This window comes from Pseudophryne corroboree, chromosome 2 (genome assembly GCF_028390025.1).
Source record: "Pseudophryne corroboree isolate aPseCor3 chromosome 2, aPseCor3.hap2, whole genome shotgun sequence".
Lineage (NCBI taxonomy): Eukaryota > Metazoa > Chordata > Amphibia > Anura > Myobatrachidae > Pseudophryne > Pseudophryne corroboree.
In genome coordinates, this window is record NC_086445.1 from 402,216,837 (window position 1) to 402,238,973 (window position 22,137).

Genomic DNA, 22,137 nt, shown 5'->3' on the forward strand with positions numbered 1-22,137 from the left:
CAGCGATGTATCTGCCGTTCCAGAGAACGGCAGATATATCGCCCAGTGTGTACGGGCCTTTAAACTACTGACTGAATTTGGATCGCGTTTTCATTATTATATAGCTTAGTAACCTAGAAATTGTGGCTCCATCTTTGACTAGCTGCGCCCAGCGAGGCCCACTGTTGGGAACAAACGGGGCACGCGTGCGTCGTAGATGTGTGCGTGCCCTATTCAAAGTAAATGGGAGCGTCTCTGCGATCGGTGGCATGCCGAGGCACCGGTGCGCCTAGGCACGCCGCTCACCCCCCACCTGCGTGGCTCCATCTGTATATAGATCATCAAACAGATCATGATGTTTGCAGCTTAGCGCAAGCTAAGTTCCATTATCGCCCAAATCAGACCAGGAAAGGTTATGGGCAAAAAAATCCCATCGTGATCATGATCACAACTTTGCGCCAGATGTAATGACTTTTTTATACTTTACCATCCTTGTGGACTACGACTGGGAATAGTAATAGTTTCCCGAAACATGATGAGGGTAAGCAGTGCCCTAATTGGGGCTCACGGCGGTTGGACAGAGTAAATGACACCAAAAAACATTTTAAAAAAAACTCATGCTGACCTGTGTTGACCATTTCTGTGTAGACCTTTTTCCATGTCGACTTTGTTCATGTTGACATTTTGTGGTCAACCTAGACACTGTTGCCCTTTTCACTGTTGCTCTAATGATCCGCACCCCTCCAGCACTGAGGTGGTAGTTGCATGTTCTCAGGACCAGCTTTTCATAATAATAATAATAGACCGTAAGTATGTAGCCCTTCCGATGGACCATGACATATTTTCCACATGTAGTAGAGCACTTTACTACCACAGTAAGATATATAAAATATGAATGCTGTGTCACTTACAACAGTTGGGATTAGGGGATTAATACAAATTTGAGGTGTTTATATTCACTACTGGCATTAAAGAACCGATAAACAAAAACTTCAGGTGTCTGCAGAGGAAGTGGACCCAAGGATAAGGGGATGCAAAATTAATTTTTAAAACTTTTTGGAAAGTGGAATTACATTTCCTAAATTTGGTAGATTTTAAAATATAATTACATCCTTTTTTTGAATTGTTTGCATGATATGCTAGACATTCTCTACATGTGTCTACTGCTTCAGATCCCTGAAAAGTACCTTTGTCTGGTGTCTCCCATGTTTCATACTACTGACCAATGCTGCCTGAATAATTGCAATCTTGCTGCGATACAGTGGGCATGATAAAGGGGGCTTCACAGTGCTTTGTACATAAAGACTACACATTCCGCAATGTAGTGAAGTGTGTGCAGTCATCAGCAGAATTAGAAACGTAGGCATGTGCAGTCAACAGTCTATAATAACGGTGGGTGTTATGGAAGGATATGGAAAGAGCCATAGGGGTAAACCTTTGGGTCATGAAGTAGAGAATTGGGTGAATTTGGTCTTATTCTGTGACCAGAGCAGCCAACTACTTCATCACATAACATTCTCTGCACAAAGCAGGCCAGGCGTGCTACATCTGAGATCAGGGGAGGTGGCTGCAATCTGCACGAGAGCCTCTCCTGGCTGTCTCCAAGTGGAATAGCTGTATGATTCCTGATTACTTCATTAAAGCGTGGTAAAGAATGTCAGGATGTTCAACTGTATCAACCTGCTGTAACGGCCCATACAGCAGCTATAAAAAAAAGGTAATGGATTGCGTATTATTAGTAATACAATTAAAACAAAGGTGGATCTTTAACCAAAATGTATTAAGAAATACATATTAAGATCAGGAAAAAAAGAAAGCCCACAATTCTTACACTGGTTTTCTGTAAGAGTATACAGCACATACCATGCATTGCACACATACACTTTTCTGGTCCTTCTCTAACAAATTATTTACATTGTCTGTGAGTAGTAGACATGTGGACTCCAGGATCACTAATCCTGATGTCTGCACCATTTACTAAGCAGGTTGCTCTTAATGCCTGGAATGTAATGTGAAGAAATACAATTTAGTAGGCTCCTGTAGCATTTGGGCGCAGTTTCTATCAAAATGCTTGTCTGGAGTAGCCCTGAAGGTTCCTTTTCACTTATGAGAAAGAGATTTCTTCCCTACTGCCCGCGATTACTGGAACGATCTGCATCGTTCTATCTGACTATCCCCTAACCTGCAAAACTTTAAACGGGTTCCGGAAAACTCACATGTTTAGAATTGCATACCAGCCCACTTTCTTAACCTTGTCAGCACAAAGTTTACCTCACCCTATTTCATCCTCCTTTTCTCCCACTCCTGCTTCCTGCCCTCTGCCTCCCCTGTGTCATCCTTTTGCCTCCCTTGTCCTTTTAGTATGTAAGTTCCTATGAGCAGGTCCCTCCTTCCTCCTCTCCTCATCTACTAGTCTTGCTCACCAGCTACATTTGTCCACCTCCTCCTCCTTGGACTCTCTGCCCGGGACCCAAGTCTATATTTGTCTTTCCTTTGCACCTTTTTCAGCATCTCTTAACCTGTTAGTTGCGCCCTACCTTGGAGTACAGGTTTCAGTTTGTAACGACTATTCCGCTTGCACCACTTGCATCAGTAGCTGTGTTGAGAGTTATAGCATTATTTGTTAATTGTATACTGCACTGTATGCTTACTGTATTGTACTTTTATCATGTACTATCTTGTCATTTGCCCTCTGTACGGCGCTGTTGACATCTTGTGGCGGCCTATAAATAAAGTTTAATAAATGACTGCTACGACTCCACTAGCATACGGAGGATACCTGAGGACAACCTCATACAGAATTCAACAAAACAGGTAAGTAATTACTGCCTCACAGCACTGAGGTCATGAATTTGATTCCCACCTTGGCCCTGTGTGGAGTTTGTATACTCTCCCTGTGCGTGCGTGGATTTCCTCCAGGTGCTCCGGTTTCCTCTCACAATCCAAAAATATACTGGTAGGTTAATTTGCTCCCAACAAAAAATAAGAATTTACTTACCGATAATTCTATTTCTCGGAGTCCGTAGTGGATGCTGGGGTTCCTGAAAGGACCATGGGGAATAGCGGCTCCGCAGGAGACAGGGCACAAAAGTAAAGCTTTTACAGGTCAGGTGGTGTGTACTGGCTCCTCCCCCTATGACCCTCCTCCAGACTCCAGTTAGGTACTGTGCCCGGACGAGCGTACACAATAAGGGAGGATTTTGAATCCCGGGTAAGACTCATACCAGCCACACCAATCACACCGTACAACTTGTGATCTAAACCCAGTTAACAGTATGATAACAGAGGAGCCTCTGAAAGATGGCTTCCTAAACAATAACCCGAATTAGTTAACAATAACTATGTACAAGTATTGCAGATAATCCGCACTTGGGATGGGCGCCCAGCATCCACTACGGACTCCGAGAAATAGAATTATCGGTAAGTAAATTCTTATTTTCTCTATCGTCCTAAGTGGATGCTGGGGTTCCTGAAAGGACCATGGGGATTATACCAAAGCTCCCAAACGGGCGGGAGAGTGCGGATGACTCTGCAGCACCGAATGAGAGAACTCCAGGTCCTCCTTTGCCAGGGTATCAAATTTGTAAAAATTTACAAACGTGTTCTCCCCTGACCACGTAGCTGCTCGGCAGAGTAGTAATGCCGAGACCCCTCGGGCAGCCGCCCAAGATGAGCCCACCTTCCTTGCGGAATGGGCCTTAACAGATTTAGGCTGTGGCAGGCCTGCCACAGAATGTACAAGTTGAATTTTGTTACAAATCCAACGAGCAATCGACTGCTTAGAAGCAGGTGCACCCAACTTGTTGGGTGCATACAGTATAAACAGCGAGTCAGATTTTCTGACTCCAGCCGTCCTTTAAATGTATATTTTTAAGGCTCTGACAACGTCCAACAACTTGGAGTCCTTCAAGTCGTCTGTAGCCGCAGGCACTACAATAGGCTGGTTCAGGTGAAACGCTGATACCACCTTAGGGAGAAAATGCGGACGCGCCCGCAGCTCTGCCCTATGTCGAATGGAAAATTAAATAAGGGCTTTTATAAAACAAAGCCGCCAGTTCAGATACTCTCCCGGCCGAAGCCAGGGCCAGTAACATAGTCACTTTCCATGTGAGATATTTCAAATCCACCTTCTTTAGTGGTTCAAACCAATTTGATTTGAGGAAATCTAAAACTACATTTAGATCCCACGGTGCCACCTTAGGCACCACAGGAGGCTGTATATGCAGTACTCCTTTGATAAAAATCTGGACCTCAGGGACTGAGGCCAATTCTTTTTGGAAGAATATTGATAGGGCCGAAATTTGAACCTTAATAGATCCCAATTTGAGACCCATAGACAATCCTGATTGCAGGAAATGTAGGAAAACGACCCAGTTGAAATTCCTCCATCGGAGCACTCCGCTGCTCGCACCACGCAACCATTTTCGCCAAATACGGCGATAATGCTTCGCGGTGACTTCCTTCCTTGCCTTTATCAAGGTAGGAATGACTTCTTCTGGAATGCCTTTTCCTTTTAGGATCTGGCATTCAAACGCCATGCCGTCAAACGCAGCCGCGGTAAGTCTTGAAAAAGACAAGTACCCTGCTGAAGCAGGTCCCTTCTCAGAAGTAGAGGCCACGGATCGTCCGTGACCATCTCTTGAAGTTCCGGGTACCAAGTCCTTCTTGGCCAATCCGGAGCCACTAGTCTTACTCCACTTTGCCGTATAATCCTCAATACCTTTGGTATGAGAGGCAGAGGAGGAAACACATATACCGACTGGTACACCCAAGGTGTTACCAGCGCGTCCACAGCTATTGCCTGCGGATCTCTTGACCTGGCGCAATACCTGTCCAGTGTTTTGTTGAGGCGAGACGCCATCATGTCCACCATTGGTTTTACCCAACGGTTTAATAGCATGTGGAAAACTTCTGGATGAAGTCTCCACTCTCCCGGGTGAAGGTCGTGTCTGCTGAGGAAGTCTGCTTCCCAGTTGTCCACGCCCGGGATGAATACTGCTGACAGTGCTATCACGTGATTCTCCGCCCAGCGAAGGATCCTGGCAGCTTCTGCCATTGCCCTCCTGCTTCTTGTGCCGCCCTGTCTGTTTACATGGGCGACTGCCGTGATGTTGTCCGACTGGATCAACACCGGTCTTCCTTGAAGCAGAGGTTCCGCCTGGCTTAGAGCATTGTAGATTGCTCTTAGTTCCAGAATGCTTATGTGAAGAGACTTTTTCAGGCTCGACCACACTCCCTGGAAATTTCTTCCCTGTGTGACTGCTCCCCAGCCTCTCTGGCTGGCACCCGTGGTCACCAGGATCCAATCCTGCATGCCGAATCTGCGGCCCTCCAATAGATGAGCCTCCTGCAACCACCACAGAAGGGATACCCTTGTCCTCGGCGACAGGGTTATCCGCAGGTGCATCTGAAGATGCGACCCTGACCATTTGTCCAACAGATCCCTTTGCATGGAATCTGCCGAAAGGGATTGCTTCGTAAGAAGCTACCATTTTTTCCCAGGACTCTTGTGCATTGATGTACAGACACCTTTCCTGGTTTTAGGAGGTTCCTGACCAGGTCAGATAACTCCTTGGCTTTTTCTTCGGGAAGAAAAACCTTTTCTGAACTGTGTCCAGAATCATCCCCAGGAACAGCAGACGAGTTGTCGGCATTAATTGGGATTTTGGAATATTCAGAATCCATCCGTGCTGCTTTAGCACCTCTCGAGATAGTGCTAAACCCATCTCTAGCTGTTCTCTGGACCTTGCCCTTATTAGGAGATCGTCCAAGTATGGGATAATTAATACGCCTTTTCTTCGAAGAAGAAATATTATCTCGGCCATTACCTTTGTAAAGACCCGAGGTGCCGTGGACAAACCAAACGGCAGCGTCTGAAACTGATAGTGACAGTTTTGTACAACGAACCTGAGGTACCCCTGGTGTGAGGGGTAATTGGAACGTGGAGATACGCATCCTTGATGTCCAAGGATACCATAAAGTCCCCTTCTTCCAGGTTCGCTATCACTGCTCTGAGTGACTCCATCTTGAACTTGAACTTCTTTATGTACAGGTTCAAGGACTTCAGATTTAGAATAGGCCTTACCGAGCCATCCGGCTTCGGTACCACAAAAAGAGTGGAATAATACCCCTTCCCTTGTTGTAGAAGAGGTACCTTGACTATCACCTGCTGAGAATACAGCTTGTGAATGGCTTCCAAAACCGTCTCCCTTTCTGAGGGGGACGTTGGTAAAGCAGACTTCAGGAAACGGCGAGGTGGCTCTGTCTCTAATTTCAACCTGTACCCCTGAGATATTATCTGCAGGATCCAGGGATTTACCTGCGAGTGAGCCCACTGCGCGCTGTAATTCTTGAGACGACCGCCTACCGCCCCCGAGTCCGCTTGCGAAGCCCCAGCGTCATGCTGAGGCTTTTGTAGAAGCCGGGGAGGGCTTCTGTTCCTGGGAAGGAGCTGCCTGTTGCTGTCTCTTCCCTCGTCCTCTGCCTCGTGGCAGATATGAATAGCCCTTTGCTCTCTTATTTTTAAAGGAACGAAAAGGCTGCGGTTGAAAGGTCGGTGCCTTTTTCTGTTGGGGAGTGACTTGAGGTAGAAAGGTGGATTTCCCGGCCGTAGCCGTGGCCACCAAATCCGATAGACCGACCCCAAATAACTCCTCTACGCATCGCCTGTCCACTGTCGTGTCCATAAAGCTCTTCTGGCCGAAATGGACATAGCACTTACCCGTGATGCCAGTGTGCAGATATCTCTCTGTGCATCACGCATATAAAGAAATGCATCCTTTATTTGTTCTAACGACAGTAAAATATTGTCCCTGTCCAGGGTATCAATATTTTCGATCAGGGACTCTGACCAAACTACCCCAGCACTGCACATCCAGGCAGTCGCAATAGCTGGTCGTAGTATAACACCTGCATGTGTGTATATACCTTTTTGGATATTTTCCATCCTCCTATCTGATGGATCTTTAAGTGCGGCCGTCTCAGGAGAGGGTAACGCCACTTGTTTTGATAAGCGTGTTAGCGCTTTGTCCACCCTAGGAGGTGTTTCCCAGCGCTCCCTAACCTCTGGCGGGAAAGGGTATAAAGCCAATAACTTCTTTGAAATTAGCAGTTTTTTATCGGGGCACCCCACGCTTCATCACACACGTCATTTAATTCTTCTGATTCGGTAAAAACTACTGGTAGTTTTTTCACACCCCACATAATACCCTGTTTAGTGGTACCTGTAGTATCAGCTAATGTAACATCTCCTTTATTGCCAAAATCATATAACGTGTGGCCCTTTTGGAAAATACGGTTGATTCGTCACCTTCACTACCGGAATCAGTGCCTGTGTTTGGGTCTGTGTCGACCGACTGAGGCAAGGGGCGTTTTACAGCCCCTGACGGTGTTTGAGGCGCCTGGACAGGCACTAAGTGAGTGTCCGGCCGCCTCATGTCGGCAAACGACTGCTTAAGCGAGTTGACGCTATCCCGTAATTCCACAAATAAAGGCATCCATTCTGGTGTCGACCCCCTAGAAGGTGACATCCTCATATTTGGCAATTGCTCCGCCTCCACACCAATAACGTCCTCATACATGTCGACACACACGTACCGACACACAGCAGACACACAGGGAATGCTCTATACGAAGACAGGACCCACTAGCCCTTTGGGGAGACAGAGGGAGAGTCTGCCAGCACACACCAAAAAGCGCTATATATGACAGGGATAGCCTTATGATTAAGTGCTCCCTTATAGCTGCTTTTATATTAATATATTGCCATTTATTTTGCCCCCCCTCTCTGTTATACCCTGTTTCTGTAGTGCAGTGCAGGGGAGAGACCTGGGAGCCTTCCTGACCAGCGGAGCTGTGACAGAAAATGGCGCCGTGTGCTGAGGAGATAGGCCCCGCCCCTTTTCCGGCGGGCTCGTCTCCCGCTATTTAGTACATTTAGGCAGGGGTAAATATCTCCATATAGCCTCTGGGGCTATATGTGAGGTATTTTTAGCCTTTTTAAAGGTTTACATTTGCCTCCCAGGGCGCCCCCCCCCAGCGCCCTGCACCCTCAGTGACTGCCGTGTGAAGTGTGCTGAGAGGAAAATGGCGCACAGCTGCAGTGCTGTGCGCTACCTTAAGAAGACTGCAGGAGTCTTCAGCCGCCGATTCTGGACCTCTTCTTGCTTCAGCATCTGTGAGGGGGCCGGCGGCGTGGCTCCGGTGACCATCCAGGCTGTACCTGTGATCGTCCCTCTGGAGCTTCATGTCCAGTAGCCAAGAAGCCAATCCATCCTGCACGCAGGTGAGTTCACTTCTTCTCCCCTCTGTCCCTCGTTGCAGTGATCCTGTTGCCAGCAGGAATCACTGTAAAATAAAAAACCTAAGCTAAACTCTCTAAGCAGCTCTTTATGAGAGCCACCTAGAATTGCACCCTTCTCGGCCGGGCACAAAAATCTAACTGGAGTCTGGAGGAGGGTCATAGGGGGAGGAGCCAGTACACACCACCTGACCTGTAAAAGCTTTACTTTTGTGCCCTGTCTCCTGCGGAGCCGCTATTCCCCATGGTCCTTTCAGGAACCCCAGCATCCACTTAGGACGATAGAGAAATGAACCCTAGCGCGCGTGCGTGTGTGTGTGTAAGTGTGGTAGGGAATATAGGGGCTGATGTATTAAGCCTGGAGAAGGGATAAAGAAGTGATAAGTGCAAGGTGATAACGCACCTGCCAATCATTATGGATTTGAAAAATTACAGTTAGAAGCTGACTGGCTGGTGTGTTACCACCTTGCATTTATCACTTCTTTATCCCTTCTCCAGGCTTAATACATCTGCCTCAGAGCTTGTAAGCTCCACCGGGGCAGGGACTGATGTGAATGGCCAAATATTCTCTGTAAAGCGCTGCGGAATATGTGTGCGCTATATAAATAACTGGTGCTAAAATAATCTATGAAAATCATAATCACTTCATACAAAGGGATCCGGAGAGAATACTAGCGTTCAGGATGACAGCAGTTGGAATCCAGACACTGGTCAGAATGCTGATGCTGGGAACCCGACATAGGAGGTAATTCATAGTTGATCGCAGTAGCAAATTTGTTAGCAGATAGGCAAAACCATGTGCACTACAGAGGAGGGGGGGGTGGGGCCGCAGATAGAACATGTGCAGAGACAGTTAGATTTGGGTGGGTTATATGGTTTCTGTGCAAGGTAACTACTGGCTGCTTTATTTTTACACTGCAATTTAGATTTCAGTTTGAACACACCCCACCCAAATCTAACTCTGCACGTTACATCTGCCCCCCCCCCCCCCCCCCCCCTGCAGTGCACATGGTATTGCCCATCTGCTAACAAATTTGTTACTACGATAAGGTCTGAATTAGGCCCATGGATCACAATACTGGTGCCGGAATCCCGACTGCCTCAGTTTGATTATACCATAGGGTGGCAGATGATTTACCGACGACCACAATACAGACGGTCATAATCCCGACAGTCAAAATGCTGACTTTCATTATGCCGACATAGTCAGAATACCAACATTTGAAATGCTGACATGGCGTAGTGTATTTTAACCATGTCTGTATTTTAAGTAAAAAAAATAGGTGAAATAGTAACTTGCGCCCTAGCTGCAGCTCGGTAGACCACCAAAAAAGAGCCCCACTCCTTTCTAGACACAATATAACATAGAAGGGCGATCTCCCAGCGCTGCTATACACAATTTTGATCCCTATACTTTCTTGTTCCTCAAAGAGAAAACATTGCATAGCATATCCATTAGTAAATTCTCATGTTTCCAATAGATCTTTAAGATCCTTGCCTCTGGAGACTGACCTTTACAATGGGCCCTATGTGCGTTGAAAGGTATCTTTGGGTCCTTGCTTCTATTTTGGACCTCTTACTCAAGTTAATTGTTCCACAATGGTTGATATATGGATAACTCCTTAACACACCATGTCACATCAACTTTATAATAGGTCGCCCATCTGCACCAGGCTTACCTTTATGTCAAGCCCTATATGCGCTGAAAGATATCTTTTTGGTCCTGGCTTCTATTCTCGACCTCAGGAGGGGGGGGGGGGAGGGGGGAATTGTATCCAGACAATATAGGTTGGAATAATCCCTGCCCAAAAATCGTTGTACCAACATACGTGGTGTGGTTCAGCCTAGGGTCCTCCTGTGTAAGTCCACCAACGCGTTTCGGATAGAAAATCCTTCCTCAGGGTGTGCAGTGGAAGTGACCCCCCTGGTCCCTTTATACCCCTCTGGCTGTGTTACATATCCTCCTCAGCCAATCAGGTTCCACCATCAAAAATAATCCATGTAACATACATATACAAACTAAAAAACCTATAATTACATGTAGTATATATATATATATATATATATATATATATATATATATATCATCCAAATAAGCTGCCCATATGCTGTATACATTTAAATACATCCATGAAAATTTATATTTTAACATAATTGGTTGGATAAAAAGACAGTACTGGATCAATAGGGTAACCATTGTAGATAAGATGAACAATCCCATCCAGGATAATAGCGTCCATGATTTGTATCTAATCCAACTCCTGTGTAGTCACATGTTCCACCGATCACGGCTGGCGTTCTTCCTGTTTATATGCGTTACTATGGAGATCTCACGTCTCCGATCACAGCCGCAAACAGATCATTCAAAAGCGGAAGTTCCCGTCATGTGATGCGGCCGACTTCCGGTCGTTGGAACGCAACCCGGAAGTTCGTTTCATTCACTGTGCACAGCACCACAGCATCGTCCCCATCCATACCTAGATACATGTAAAAGAATATGGACAAGCATCAATACATTTATTATTGACATTCAGCCTATCTATTTTATGTCAGTAGTCTGTATTTTGACTAGGTCCATGGCTGTCGGGATTATGACTTTTGGTATTGTGTCTGTCGGTAAATCATACTGAACAATTGGAACTAGTTACTTACATTAATTGTAAACAATATGTATATTGTAATTTGAAGATGATTCATAGATATTTTGATTAGTGTTTCCTATGAAGCAATATGGTAAGTTGATTAAATCACTATACTTGGAATTATTGCTGACGTCGGCGCGGGACTCCGGAGGGGTAAATATTGAATCTAATAATTTATTATATTTACACTAATGATGACTTTTTTATGACCTTTCCCAATGTGTCCATTCCAAACCCACTGTAGGACCATGACCCTTCTCCTATGCACACCGCCACAAAGCAGCAATTATGGACAACTAAAATATAACGTACAAAAATGTTACGCTCTGTATGATTTTAGGACACCAGCTGTGGTAAGGTTGTCGGATTCTTACATTTTCACTTATGCTAATATTGGCAACTAGAATCCACAGTAAAGCAGGCTATTCATCATATAAACATTTAAAAAAGGAAATATATTTAGAGAGTACAGTAAGTTAAATTATATTTGTACTGTATTCCATATATTACCACAAACATTCCAATATTCCTATGCCACCTACAGTAAATGCTTTTTAGATGGGCTGATGTGTGTAACAGAAACCAGAAGTAGTGTGTGGGCTGCGTGATAGTGCCAGAATCAAAGATGGCGGTCGCCGGCTTTTTTACGTTGCAGTTAAGGAATGACGCAATCAGCCAGAGACGCTACAGCGAGGTGCGGACCGGTGGACATGATGCCGGTATTGCTGTTCAGTGTGTGACAGGTGATTGTCGGCGCTGCGGGCCCCGGGATGGCGGTGTATCACGATGAGGTAGAGATCGAGGACTTCGAGTATGACGAGGACACGGAGACCTATTACTATCCCTGCCCGTGTGGGGACAGGTTCGCCATCACCAAGGTACCAGTGCGCGTGACACCGGCACTGCCCGGGCTGATGCACCTGGGTCATGTGCCGCACCTTACATCCGTGTACTGGGGCACGACCGTCATATCATAGTACGTTAGATGCTAGAATCAAGTGGGCTAAGGGACCTTTTCCGTCTGGGGGAGGAGTCACAACACAAGGGGGAGGAGCAAGGCCAGCGGGATAGTTCCTCTACTATCCACGCCACCAACTATTACCTTTAGTAATCAGGTGGCGAGCGGAGCGAGCCACCGAGCCCGAAGCGTGGCGAGCGAAGCGAGCCCGCGAAGGTACTTTACGGGTACCCTGTTCGCCCGTAGCTCCTCCCCCTGGTGACGTGTCTCCTCCCCTAGATACGTCAGAAGGTCCCTTCTCCCACTCCGAAATAGAATCAACCATCATAGTACCACGCTCCTGGAACACCATTGCATTATATGTTCTATGCTCCTCCTAAAGTACGGGAGCAGAGCTGTAACAGCGCTATTATTTGGGAATAGGGGCCGTCTGGCTGGCAGTATTTAGCCTGGGGCGCAAATGCAGTTTAGCGGCCCGGCTTTTCTACCAGCGCCCCTACATATCTCCCTGAGGTGATGGTTGGTTCTAAATAGTGATGAGCGGGTTCGGTTCCTCGGAAACCGAACCCCCCCGAACTTCACCCATTTTACACGGGTCCGAGGCATACTCGGATTCTCCCGTATGGCTCGGTTAACCCGAGCGCGCCCGAACGTCATCATCCCGCTGTCGGATTCTCGCGAGATTCGGATTCTATATAAGCAGCCGCGCGTCGCCGCCATTTTCACTCGTGCATTGGAAATGTTAGGGAGAGGACGTGGCTGGCGTCCTCTCCGTTTATTCATTGTTGATGCAAATATTTGTGCTTGCTTATATCTTAATTGTGGGGACTGGGGACCAGCAGTACAGGTTGAGTCTCCCTTATCCAAAATGCTTGGGACCAGAGGTATTTTGGATATCGGATTTTTCCGTATTTTGGAATAATTGCATACCATAATGAGATATCATGGTGATGGGACCTAAGTCTAAGCACAGAGTGCATTTATGTTACATATACACCTTATACACACAGCCTGAAGGTCATTTTAGACAATATTTTTTATAACTTTGTGCATTAAACAAAGTGTGTCTACATTCACACAATTCATTTATGTTTCATATACACCTTATACACACAGCCTAAAGGTCATTTAATACAATGTTTTTAATAACTTTGTGTATTAAACAAAGTTTGTGTACATTGAGCCATCAGAAAACATAGTTTTCACTAGCTCACTCTTACTCAAAAAAGTCCGTATTTCGGAATATTTGGATATGGGATACTCAACCTGTATTATAGGAGGAGTACAGTGCAGAGTTTTGCTGATCAGTGACCACCAGTTTTATCCGTTCTCTGCCTGAAAAAAACGCTCCTTATCTGTACTCAGTGTGCTGCATATATCTGTGCTCACACTGCTTAATTGTGGGGACTGGGGAGCAGCTGTATTATATAGGAGCAGTACAGTGCAGAGTTTTGCTGACAGTGACCACCAGTATACGTTGTCTGCCTGAAAAACACTCCATATCTGTGTTCAGTGTGCTGCATATATTTGTGCTCACACTGCTTTATTGTGGGGACTGGGGACCAGCAGTATTATATAGGAGGAGTACAGTGCAGAGTTTTGCTGACCAGTGACCACCAGTATACGTTGTATGCCTGAAAAACACTCCATATCTGTGCTGCATTGTAGTATATAGTAGGAGTACAGTGCATAATTTTGCTGACCTCCAGTATATAATATATAGGAGAACGGTACAGAAGGCCACTGCTCTACCTACCTCTGTGTCGTCAAGTATACTATCCATCCATACCTGTGGTGCATTTCAGTTTTGCACAGTTTGCTGACCACCAGTATATAATATATAGCATTACGGTACAGTAGGCCACTGCTCTACCTACCTCTGTGTCGTCAAGTATACTATCCATCCATACCTGTGGTGCATTTCAGTTGTGCGCAGTATATATAGTAGTAGGCCATTGCTATTGATACTGGCATATAATTCCACACATTAAAAAATGGAGAACAAAAATGTGGAGGTTAAAATAGGGAAAGATCAAGATCCACTTCCACCTCGTGCTCAAGCTGCTGCCACTAGTCATGGCCGAGACGATGAAATGCCATCAACGTCGTCTGCCAAGGCCGATGCCCAATGTTATAGTAGAGAGCATGTAAAATCCAAAAAACAAAAGTTCAGTAAAATGACCCAAAAATCAAAATTGAAAGCGTCTGATGAGAAGCGTAAACTTGCCAATATGCCATTTACGACACGGAGTGGCAAGGAACGGCTGAGGCCCTGGCCTATGTCCATGGCTAGTGGTTCAGATTCACATGAGGATGGAAGCACTCATCCTCTCGCTAGAAAAATGAAAAGACTTAAGCTGGCAAAAGCACAGCAAAGAACTGTGCGTTCTTCTAAATCACAAATCCCCAAGGAGAGTCCAATTGTGTCGGTTGCGATGCATGACCTTCCCAACACTGGACGGGAAGAGCTTGTGCCTTCCACCATTTGCACGCCCCCTGCAAGTGCTGGAAGGAGCACCCGCAGTCCAGTTCCTGATAGTCAAATTGAAGATGTCACTGTTGAAGTACACCAGGATGAGGATATGGGTGTTGCTAGCGCTGGGGAGGAAATTGACAAGGAGGATTCTGATGGTGAGGTGGTTTGTTTAAGTCAGGCACCCGGGGAGAAACCTGTTGTCCGTGGGACGAATATGGCCATTGACATGCCTGGTCAAAATACAAAAAAAAATCAGCTCTTCGGTGTGGAATTATTTCAACACAAATGCGGACAACTGGTGTCAAGCCGTGTATTGCCTTTGTTAAGCTGTAATAAGTAGGGGTAAGGACGTTAACCACCTCGGAACATCCTCCCTTATACGTCACCTGCAGCGCATTCATCATAAGTCAGTGACAAGTTCAAAAACTTTGGATGACAGCGGAAGCAGTCCAGACCACTAAATCCCTTCCTCCTGTAACCAAGCTCCTGCAAACCACACCACCAACTCCCTCAGTATCAAGTTCCACCTTACACAGGAAAGCCAATAGTCCTGCAGGCCATGTCACTGGCAAGCCCTCTCCTGCCTGGGATTCCTCCGATGCATCCTTGAGTGTAACGCCTACTGCTGCTGGCGCTGCTGTTGTTGCTGCTGGGAGTCGATCGTCATCCCAGAGGGGAAGTCGGAAGACCACTTGTACTACTTCCAGTAAGCAATTGACTGTCCAACAGTCCTTTGCGAGGAAGATGAAATATCACAGTAGTCATCCTGCTGCAAAGCGGATAACTCAGGCCCTTGCAGCCTGGGCGGTGAGAAATGTGGTTCCGGTATCCACCGTTAATTCAGAGGCAACTAGAGACTTGATTGAGGTACTGTGTCCCCGGTACCAAATACCATCTAGGTTCCATTTCTCTAGGCAGGCGATACCGAAAATGTACACAGACGTCAGAAAAAGAGTCACCAGTGTCCTAAAAAATGCAGTTGTACCCAATGTCCACTTAACCACGGACATGTGGACAAGTGGAGCAGGGCAGACTCAGGACTATATGACTGTGACAGCCCACTGGGTAGATGTATTGCCTCCCGCAGCAAGAACAGCAGCGGCGGCACCAGTAGCAGCATCTCGCAAACGCCAACTCGTTCCTAGGCAGGCTACGCTTTGTATCACCGCTTTCCATAAGAGGCACACAGCTGACAACCTCTTACGGAAACTGAGGAACATCATCGCAGAATGGCTTACCCCAATTGGACTCTCCTGGGGATTTGTGACATCGGACAACGCCACCAATATTGTGCGTGCATTACATGTGGGCAAATTCCAGCACGTCCCATGTTTTGCACATACATTGAATTTGGTTGTGCAGAATTATTTAAAAAACGACAGGGGCGTGCAAGAGATGCTGTCGGTGGCCCGAAGAATTGCGGGCCACTTCTGGCATTCAGCCACCGCGTGCCGAAGACTGGAGCACCACCAAACATTCCTGAACCTGCCCTGCCATCATCTGAAGCAAGAGGTGGTAACGAGGTGGAATTCAACCCTCTATATGCTTCAGAGGATGGAGGAGCAGCAAAAGGCCATTCAAGCCTATACATCTGCCCACGATATAGGCAAAGGAGGGGGAATGCACCTGACTCAAGCGCAGTGGAGAATGATTTCAACGTTGTGCAAGGTTCTGCAACCCTTTGAACTTGCCACACGTGAAGTCAGTTCACACACTGCCAGCCTGAGTCAGGTCATTCCCCTCATCAGGCTTTTGCAGAAGAAGCTGGAGACATTGAAGGAGGAGCTAAAACAGAGCGATTCCGCTAGGCATGTGGGACTTGTGGATGGAGACCTTAATTCGCTTAACCAGGATTCACGGGTGGTCAATCTGTTGTAATCAGAGCACTACATTTTGGCCACCATGCTCGATCCTAGATTTAAAACCTACGTTGTATCTCTCTTTCCAGCAGACACAAGTCTGCAGAGGTTCAAAGACCTGCTGGTGAGAAAATTGTCAAGTCAAGCGGAACGTGACCCGTCAACATCTCCTCCTTGACATTCTCCCGCAACTGGGGGTGCGAGGAAAAGGCTAAGAATTCCGAGCTTACCCGCTGGCGGTGATGCAGGGCAGTCTGGAGCGAGTGCTGACATCTGGTCCGGACTGAAGGACCTGCCAACGATTACTGACATGTCGTCTACTGTCACTGCATATGATTCTCTCACCATTGAAAGAATGGTGGAGGATTATATGAGTGACCGCATCCAAGTAGGCACGTCAGACAGTCCGTACGTATACTGGCAGGAAAAAGAGGCAATTTGGAGGCCCTTGCACAAACTGGCTTTATTCTACCTAAGTTGCCCTCCCTCCAGTGTGTACTCCGAAAGAGTGTTTAGTGCAGCCGCTCACCTTGTCAGCAAACGGCGTACGAGGTTACTTCCAGAAAATGTGGAGAAGATGATGTTCATCAAAATGAATTATAATCAATTCCTCCGTGGAGACATTCACCAGCAGCAATTGCCTCCAGAAAGTACACAGGGATCTGAGATGGTGGATTCCAGTGGGGACGAATTAATAATCTGTGAGGAGGGGGATGAACACAGTGAAAGGGGTGAGGAATCGGAGGATGATGATGAGGTGGACATCTTGCCTCTGTAGAGCCAGTTTGTGCAAGGAGAGATTGATTGCTTCATTTTTGGTGGGGGCCCAAACCAACCAGTCATTTCAGTCACAGTTGTGTGGCAGACCCTGTCGCTGAAATGATGGGTTCGTTAAAGTGTGCATTTCCTGTTTATACAACATAAGGGTCCATCTTGCACCTCTTTTTTCTTTCATTTTTCTTTGCATCATGTGCTGTTTGGGGACTTTTTTTTTGAAGTGCCATCCTGTCTGACACTGCAGTGCCACTCCTAGATGGGCCAGGTGTTTGTGTCAGCCACTTGTGTCGCTTAGCTTAGTCACACAGCGACCTTGGTGCGCCTTTTTTTTTCTTTGCATCATGTGCTGTTTGGGGACTTTTTTTTTTTGAAGTGCCATCCTGTCTGACACTGCAGTGCCACTCCTAGATGGGCCAGGTGTTTGTGTCGGCCACTTGGGTCGCTTAGCTTAGCCATCCAGCGACCTCGGTGCAAATTTTAGGACTAAAAATAAATATTGTGAGGTGTTCAGAATAGACTGAAAATGTGTAAATTATGGTTATTGAGGTTAATAATACTATGGGATCAAAAGGACCCCCAAATTCTATGATTTAAGCTGTTTTTGAGGGTTTTTTTGTAAAAAAACACCCGAATCCAAAACACACCCGAATCCGACAAAAAATTTTCAGGGAGGTTTTGCCAAAACACGTCCGAATCCAAACACAAAACCCGAAAAATGTCCGGTGCACATCACTAGTTCTAAATCGGAGTGGGAGAAGGGACCTTCTGACGTCACCAGGGGGATGAGCTACAGCCTTCCTTCGCTCGCCACCTGATTACTAAAGGTAATAGTTGGTGGTGTGGATAGTAGAGGAAATATCCTGCTGGCCTAGCTCCTCCCCCCTTGTGTTGTGGCTCCTCCCCCTGACGTAAAAGATCCGATAGGCCACTTGAATCTAGCATCCACTCTAAAGGGCTCTCTCGGATTGGTAGATGCTAGAACCAAGTGGGCCAAAGGACCTCTGACGTCGGGGGGAGGAGCTAGGCCGGCAGAATAGGACTTTAACTATCCACGCCCCCAACTGTTTCCTTCAGTAACCCTGTGGCAAGAGAAGCTGAGCAAGCCACCGAGCCCAAAGCGTGGCAAGCGTACATTTCGGGTACCCTGTTTGGACCTTGCTCCTCCCCCTGGTGGCGTAAGCTGTCCTTTCCCCAACTTGGTTGTAGCCATAACCCTCTCAGAATGGTATTGTAATCCCGGAAGTCGAATGCTGACTGTGACATCCTGACAGATCCCAGAGAGAATTTCAAATGTACCCCTACCCCACCCCTCCCGCCAGGGGCACTTTAAGAGAGGAGCAGGCCCATGTGCTACTTCCTCCGTTCAGACCCCTTCTCTCTGCTGTCAGGCTGGAGAGTTTGACCACTAGGGGGCTCAGACTCTACTGCACATGGTGCGGCGGCCATTTTCCTAGTGATTTCTCTACTGCGCATGTGCAGAACACCTTGAAAATGGCCGCTGCTCCATTTTCACGGTTATTCCACAGCACTGATGACATCAGCGCGGGACTCCGGAGGGGTTAGTATTAAAAAATAGGTGCATTGGGGGCCACCTTTGGACTCAGGGGCCCATGTGCACCGCACACACTACACCCATTATAGATACGCCAGTGCCTCCCACAGCCTAACCCTCTCCTTACCTAATCCCAGTACTTACCATCAGGACCCTTCCTGATGGGATGCTACTGTCTGCATTCTAACTGTCAGGATCCACACCACATCCCCTGTCTCTCATTACCCCCTCCATAGTTCTCTCACTGCCTGTTCCTTAAATATAGCAATAAGGTCATCACAGCACACACTGGCATCATAGCCTCACTGATCCCACACTCGCTGCCCCAACTCTGCACACATGGCCCACTAACAGCTCTCAGTATCCAGCTCAGTGCACTCACTTTCAGCACTCATTCTCCTTTCACTGATCCCATCACAGCTCACACGCTGCCCCCAACAGTACACACTGACCCCCGCACTCACTCCCCCCACACCCCATAGACCATTCCCCACTGCATTCAATGTTAACATCACAATTCTCCCCTCTCCTTCGCTGTCCACCTCACAGCACCCTCTGGTACCGTCAGTGTCCACCTCAAAATGCTCCCCACCTTCAATAACCAACTCGCTCTTCGCAGCCCCTTCAATGTCCACCAAACAGCATTCCCCACTCCTAAACACTTTCAATCTCCATCTCACAGCACTCGCTGTGACCCCTTCACAGTCCACCCTGCAATACCTTCAATGTCCACACCTACCTAGCACCCTCAATGTCGTCACAAAATGACCTGACTTAGGGGTTAATTCCAAGTTGATCGCAGCAGGAAATTTTTTAGCAGTTGGGCAAAACCATGTGCACTGCAGGGGGGACAGATATAACATGTGCAGAAAGAGTTAGATTTGGGTGGGTTATTTTATTTCTGTGCAGGGTAAATACTGGCTGCTTTATTTTTACACTGCAAATTAGATTGCCGATTGAACACACCCCACCCAAATCTAACTCTCTCTGCACATGGTATATCTGCCTCCCCTGCAGTGCACATGGTTTTGCCCAATTGCTAACAAAAATCCTGCTGCGATCAACTTGGAATTACCCCCTTAGTCTGTTTTCTGTTCCACTCCGGCTCTCCTTGAAAGATGACTGCTTTCTCCCCTGCAGTGGTGCGCAGCCAAACTCTTACACGATCGTAATTACTGCCTGCTGTGAGACTTATGGGAGCTCAGTGGGTCGGATTGTTAACACAATTGTGCCTGCCTTCCACCCACCTGCCGTTATTCCTGCCTCTGCTCAGCCACCGTTCTCCCTGTCTCCTGCAGGTACAGTTCTGTTGGTCTCCCACAGCTTGCCACATACAGTATATGTAGAGCATTGTGTATGTGGCCCTGTAGCAATAAGTGTACCAGCAGGAGGGGCAGATGGCATCCTGTCCCCCAGCCCAGCCCGACATTGGCTGGGAACTACTGTAGTTATGCCGTCTTTAAAATATGTACTATTTGCAAAAAAGAGTTACTATCTGCCACCTTTATAACATTTGTTTAATCTACAATGTGCATTTTAGGAAGATTTGGAGAATGGAGAAGAAGTTGCAACTTGTCCCAGTTGCTCATTACTTGTGAAAGTGATCTATGATAAGGTACGTACTTGTCAGACACCCCAGTTAGTTGAAATGTATGCTGTTATCATAATACAAAAAATAAATCGGTACTTCATTGTCGGCTTCAGGTCTGTATAGGCCTTTCATTAAATGCAGACTAAATTTAAATATGGCATTTATGAGCTATGTTGCCTATTTACAATAACTGCTGCACAGGTAATAGGTCACCAAGCTATAGCAAACAAAAGTCAGAACTGGATTGGTTACTTAGAGTTAACAAGTTTTTGTTTTGCATAACTGATGTATATCTAGGATAAATGTTGTCTGTGCAATGCTAGTCCTGTGATTGGTGTTATGAAGAGCTGTACCTTAATCATGGTTTCACAAAAGGTTTCTTAATGTTTTATAAGTGACCCTCTATATGTTTAAATGTGTAAAGCAGAGGTTCTCAAACGCGGTCCTCAAGGCGCCCCAACGGTCCAGATTTTAGTTATATCCATGGCTCAGCACGGATTGTTCAATCAAACTGACTGTTGTGCTAATTAAGTCACTTGTGGCCAAATATGGATCAACTTAAAACCTGGACCGTTGGGGTGCCTTGAGGACCGTGTTTGAGAACCTCTGGTGTAAAGCTAACACCTCGTGTTTTTTTTTTTTATTATTTATTGAACATCTTGAGAAATCCTGTGGTAGATCCAGTGATGCATTTCCCATTAGACCCATGATTAGAGGTGCCCTTTATACTGGTCCCGACTTATCTGTAAGGTGCCCCTGTAAACGGTCTTAATTAGGATGTATACATCATTAAAAATTAAAATTAAATATATTGGCTCTTGGCTTGTTTTATTATATTAAACTGGCAATTGTCAAATGAGGGCTTATAACCAAATAATGAAAATAATAACATTTGGGGGTGGGGAGTGGCATTATTGTTGTGCCTAAGGGTGCCTTGATCCTTAAATACGTTCCTGAGTAGAACACGAACGCGCATTAATAAAATTTACCGCTCACCTACTTCTGCAGTATAAGAATAATACTGCAAGTCCAGAGCCCATTCTATCCTTTATTTATGCACATGCAGTTTATTTCTCATTGTCTGGCCTAATGAATAATACAGTATAAGTAGCTCTAGTGTTATAGAACTTGCTGAAAACATACAATGGACCTTTTACATTTGTTATTTGTTCTTTTATTTGTAGGATGAATTCATGATAGGTGAAGTTATTCCCGAACCAGTGTCCAGCAAAAGTGAAATGTTAAAGTGCTGACCATCATTTAGTGGTTGAATCCCCTGATGTGGCTACAAGACTGTCAACCAGAAACCTGTAAATCGGATATCGGACAGTAATTGCAGTGTGCTTTAGAGATCTATATTTATTACATTTGTGGATCTTATGAAGACCTGGTTTGTTTCTTAAGGCTGGAGCTTTACAAGAGACCTCCTGGACAAAGTTGAAGCTTTAGAAATGGCTAATTTCTGCTCTTTTCCATGCAGTGAAATGCTTTCAGAGCGGTTAGTTATGCATCAGATTAATATGGTTTAACTTCAGGATAGCTTATGCAGGGTGTGGGAATAGCCAAAATTGGGTGGTTATATTGCCTTCACAAAGGTCTGATATCCATTTTGTGGTGCTTGTGCTTTACCCAGATGCTTGTTGGCAGCAACATCATAGAAGCAATGCAAAAAAATATTTAAGACTACTGTATATATGTATTTTAATAAAATCATGCTTTTTATGTTTTCATTGCTAAAATACACTGATCACTAATACCTATGGGCTTATGCATAGTTGGTACTGAAATGGGCGTAAATTGTTAAGGAAAATAGTGCATGCAATAATTGTGTCACACCATAGGGAATGCTGCTCCTACCACGTAGTGCATCCGGATCTGCATGGGCAGCTTAGGCAATTATGTTACTACAAATCCTCAACAAGAACAACAGTACATGTGCATCTATCTGCTGTCAGGTGCAAAAGACATTCTTATAGGCATATGTGCGTGTAATTGTTCTAGATA

General features: G+C 46.1%; 1 protein-coding gene across 1 annotated transcript; it reads left to right on the plus strand.

Annotated features, from left to right (window-relative positions):
* The first annotated feature begins 11,575 nt into the window (after nt 1-11,575).
* DPH3 (diphthamide biosynthesis 3) lies at nt 11,576-21,861 on the plus strand. The gene is made up of 3 exons (XM_063957135.1): nt 11,576-11,798; nt 20,083-20,157; nt 21,318-21,861. Exons 1-3 carry the CDS (start codon nt 11,691-11,693, stop codon nt 21,384-21,386), a joined length of 252 nt encoding a protein of 83 aa, XP_063813205.1. The 5' UTR covers nt 11,576-11,690; the 3' UTR covers nt 21,387-21,861.
* Nucleotides 21,862-22,137: the final 276 nt, after the last annotated feature.

Coding starts and splice junctions, on each gene's coding strand:
- DPH3 (XM_063957135.1), top strand. CDS start 11,691: ATGGCGGTGTATCACGATGAGGTAGAGATCGAGGACTTCGAGTATGAC. Junction 11,799..20,082: donor ACAGGTTCGCCATCACCAAG/GTACCAGTGCGC, acceptor TGTGCATTTTAG/GAAGATTTGGAGAATGGAGA. Junction 20,158..21,317: donor TGAAAGTGATCTATGATAAG/GTACGTACTTGT, acceptor TTTTATTTGTAG/GATGAATTCATGATAGGTGA.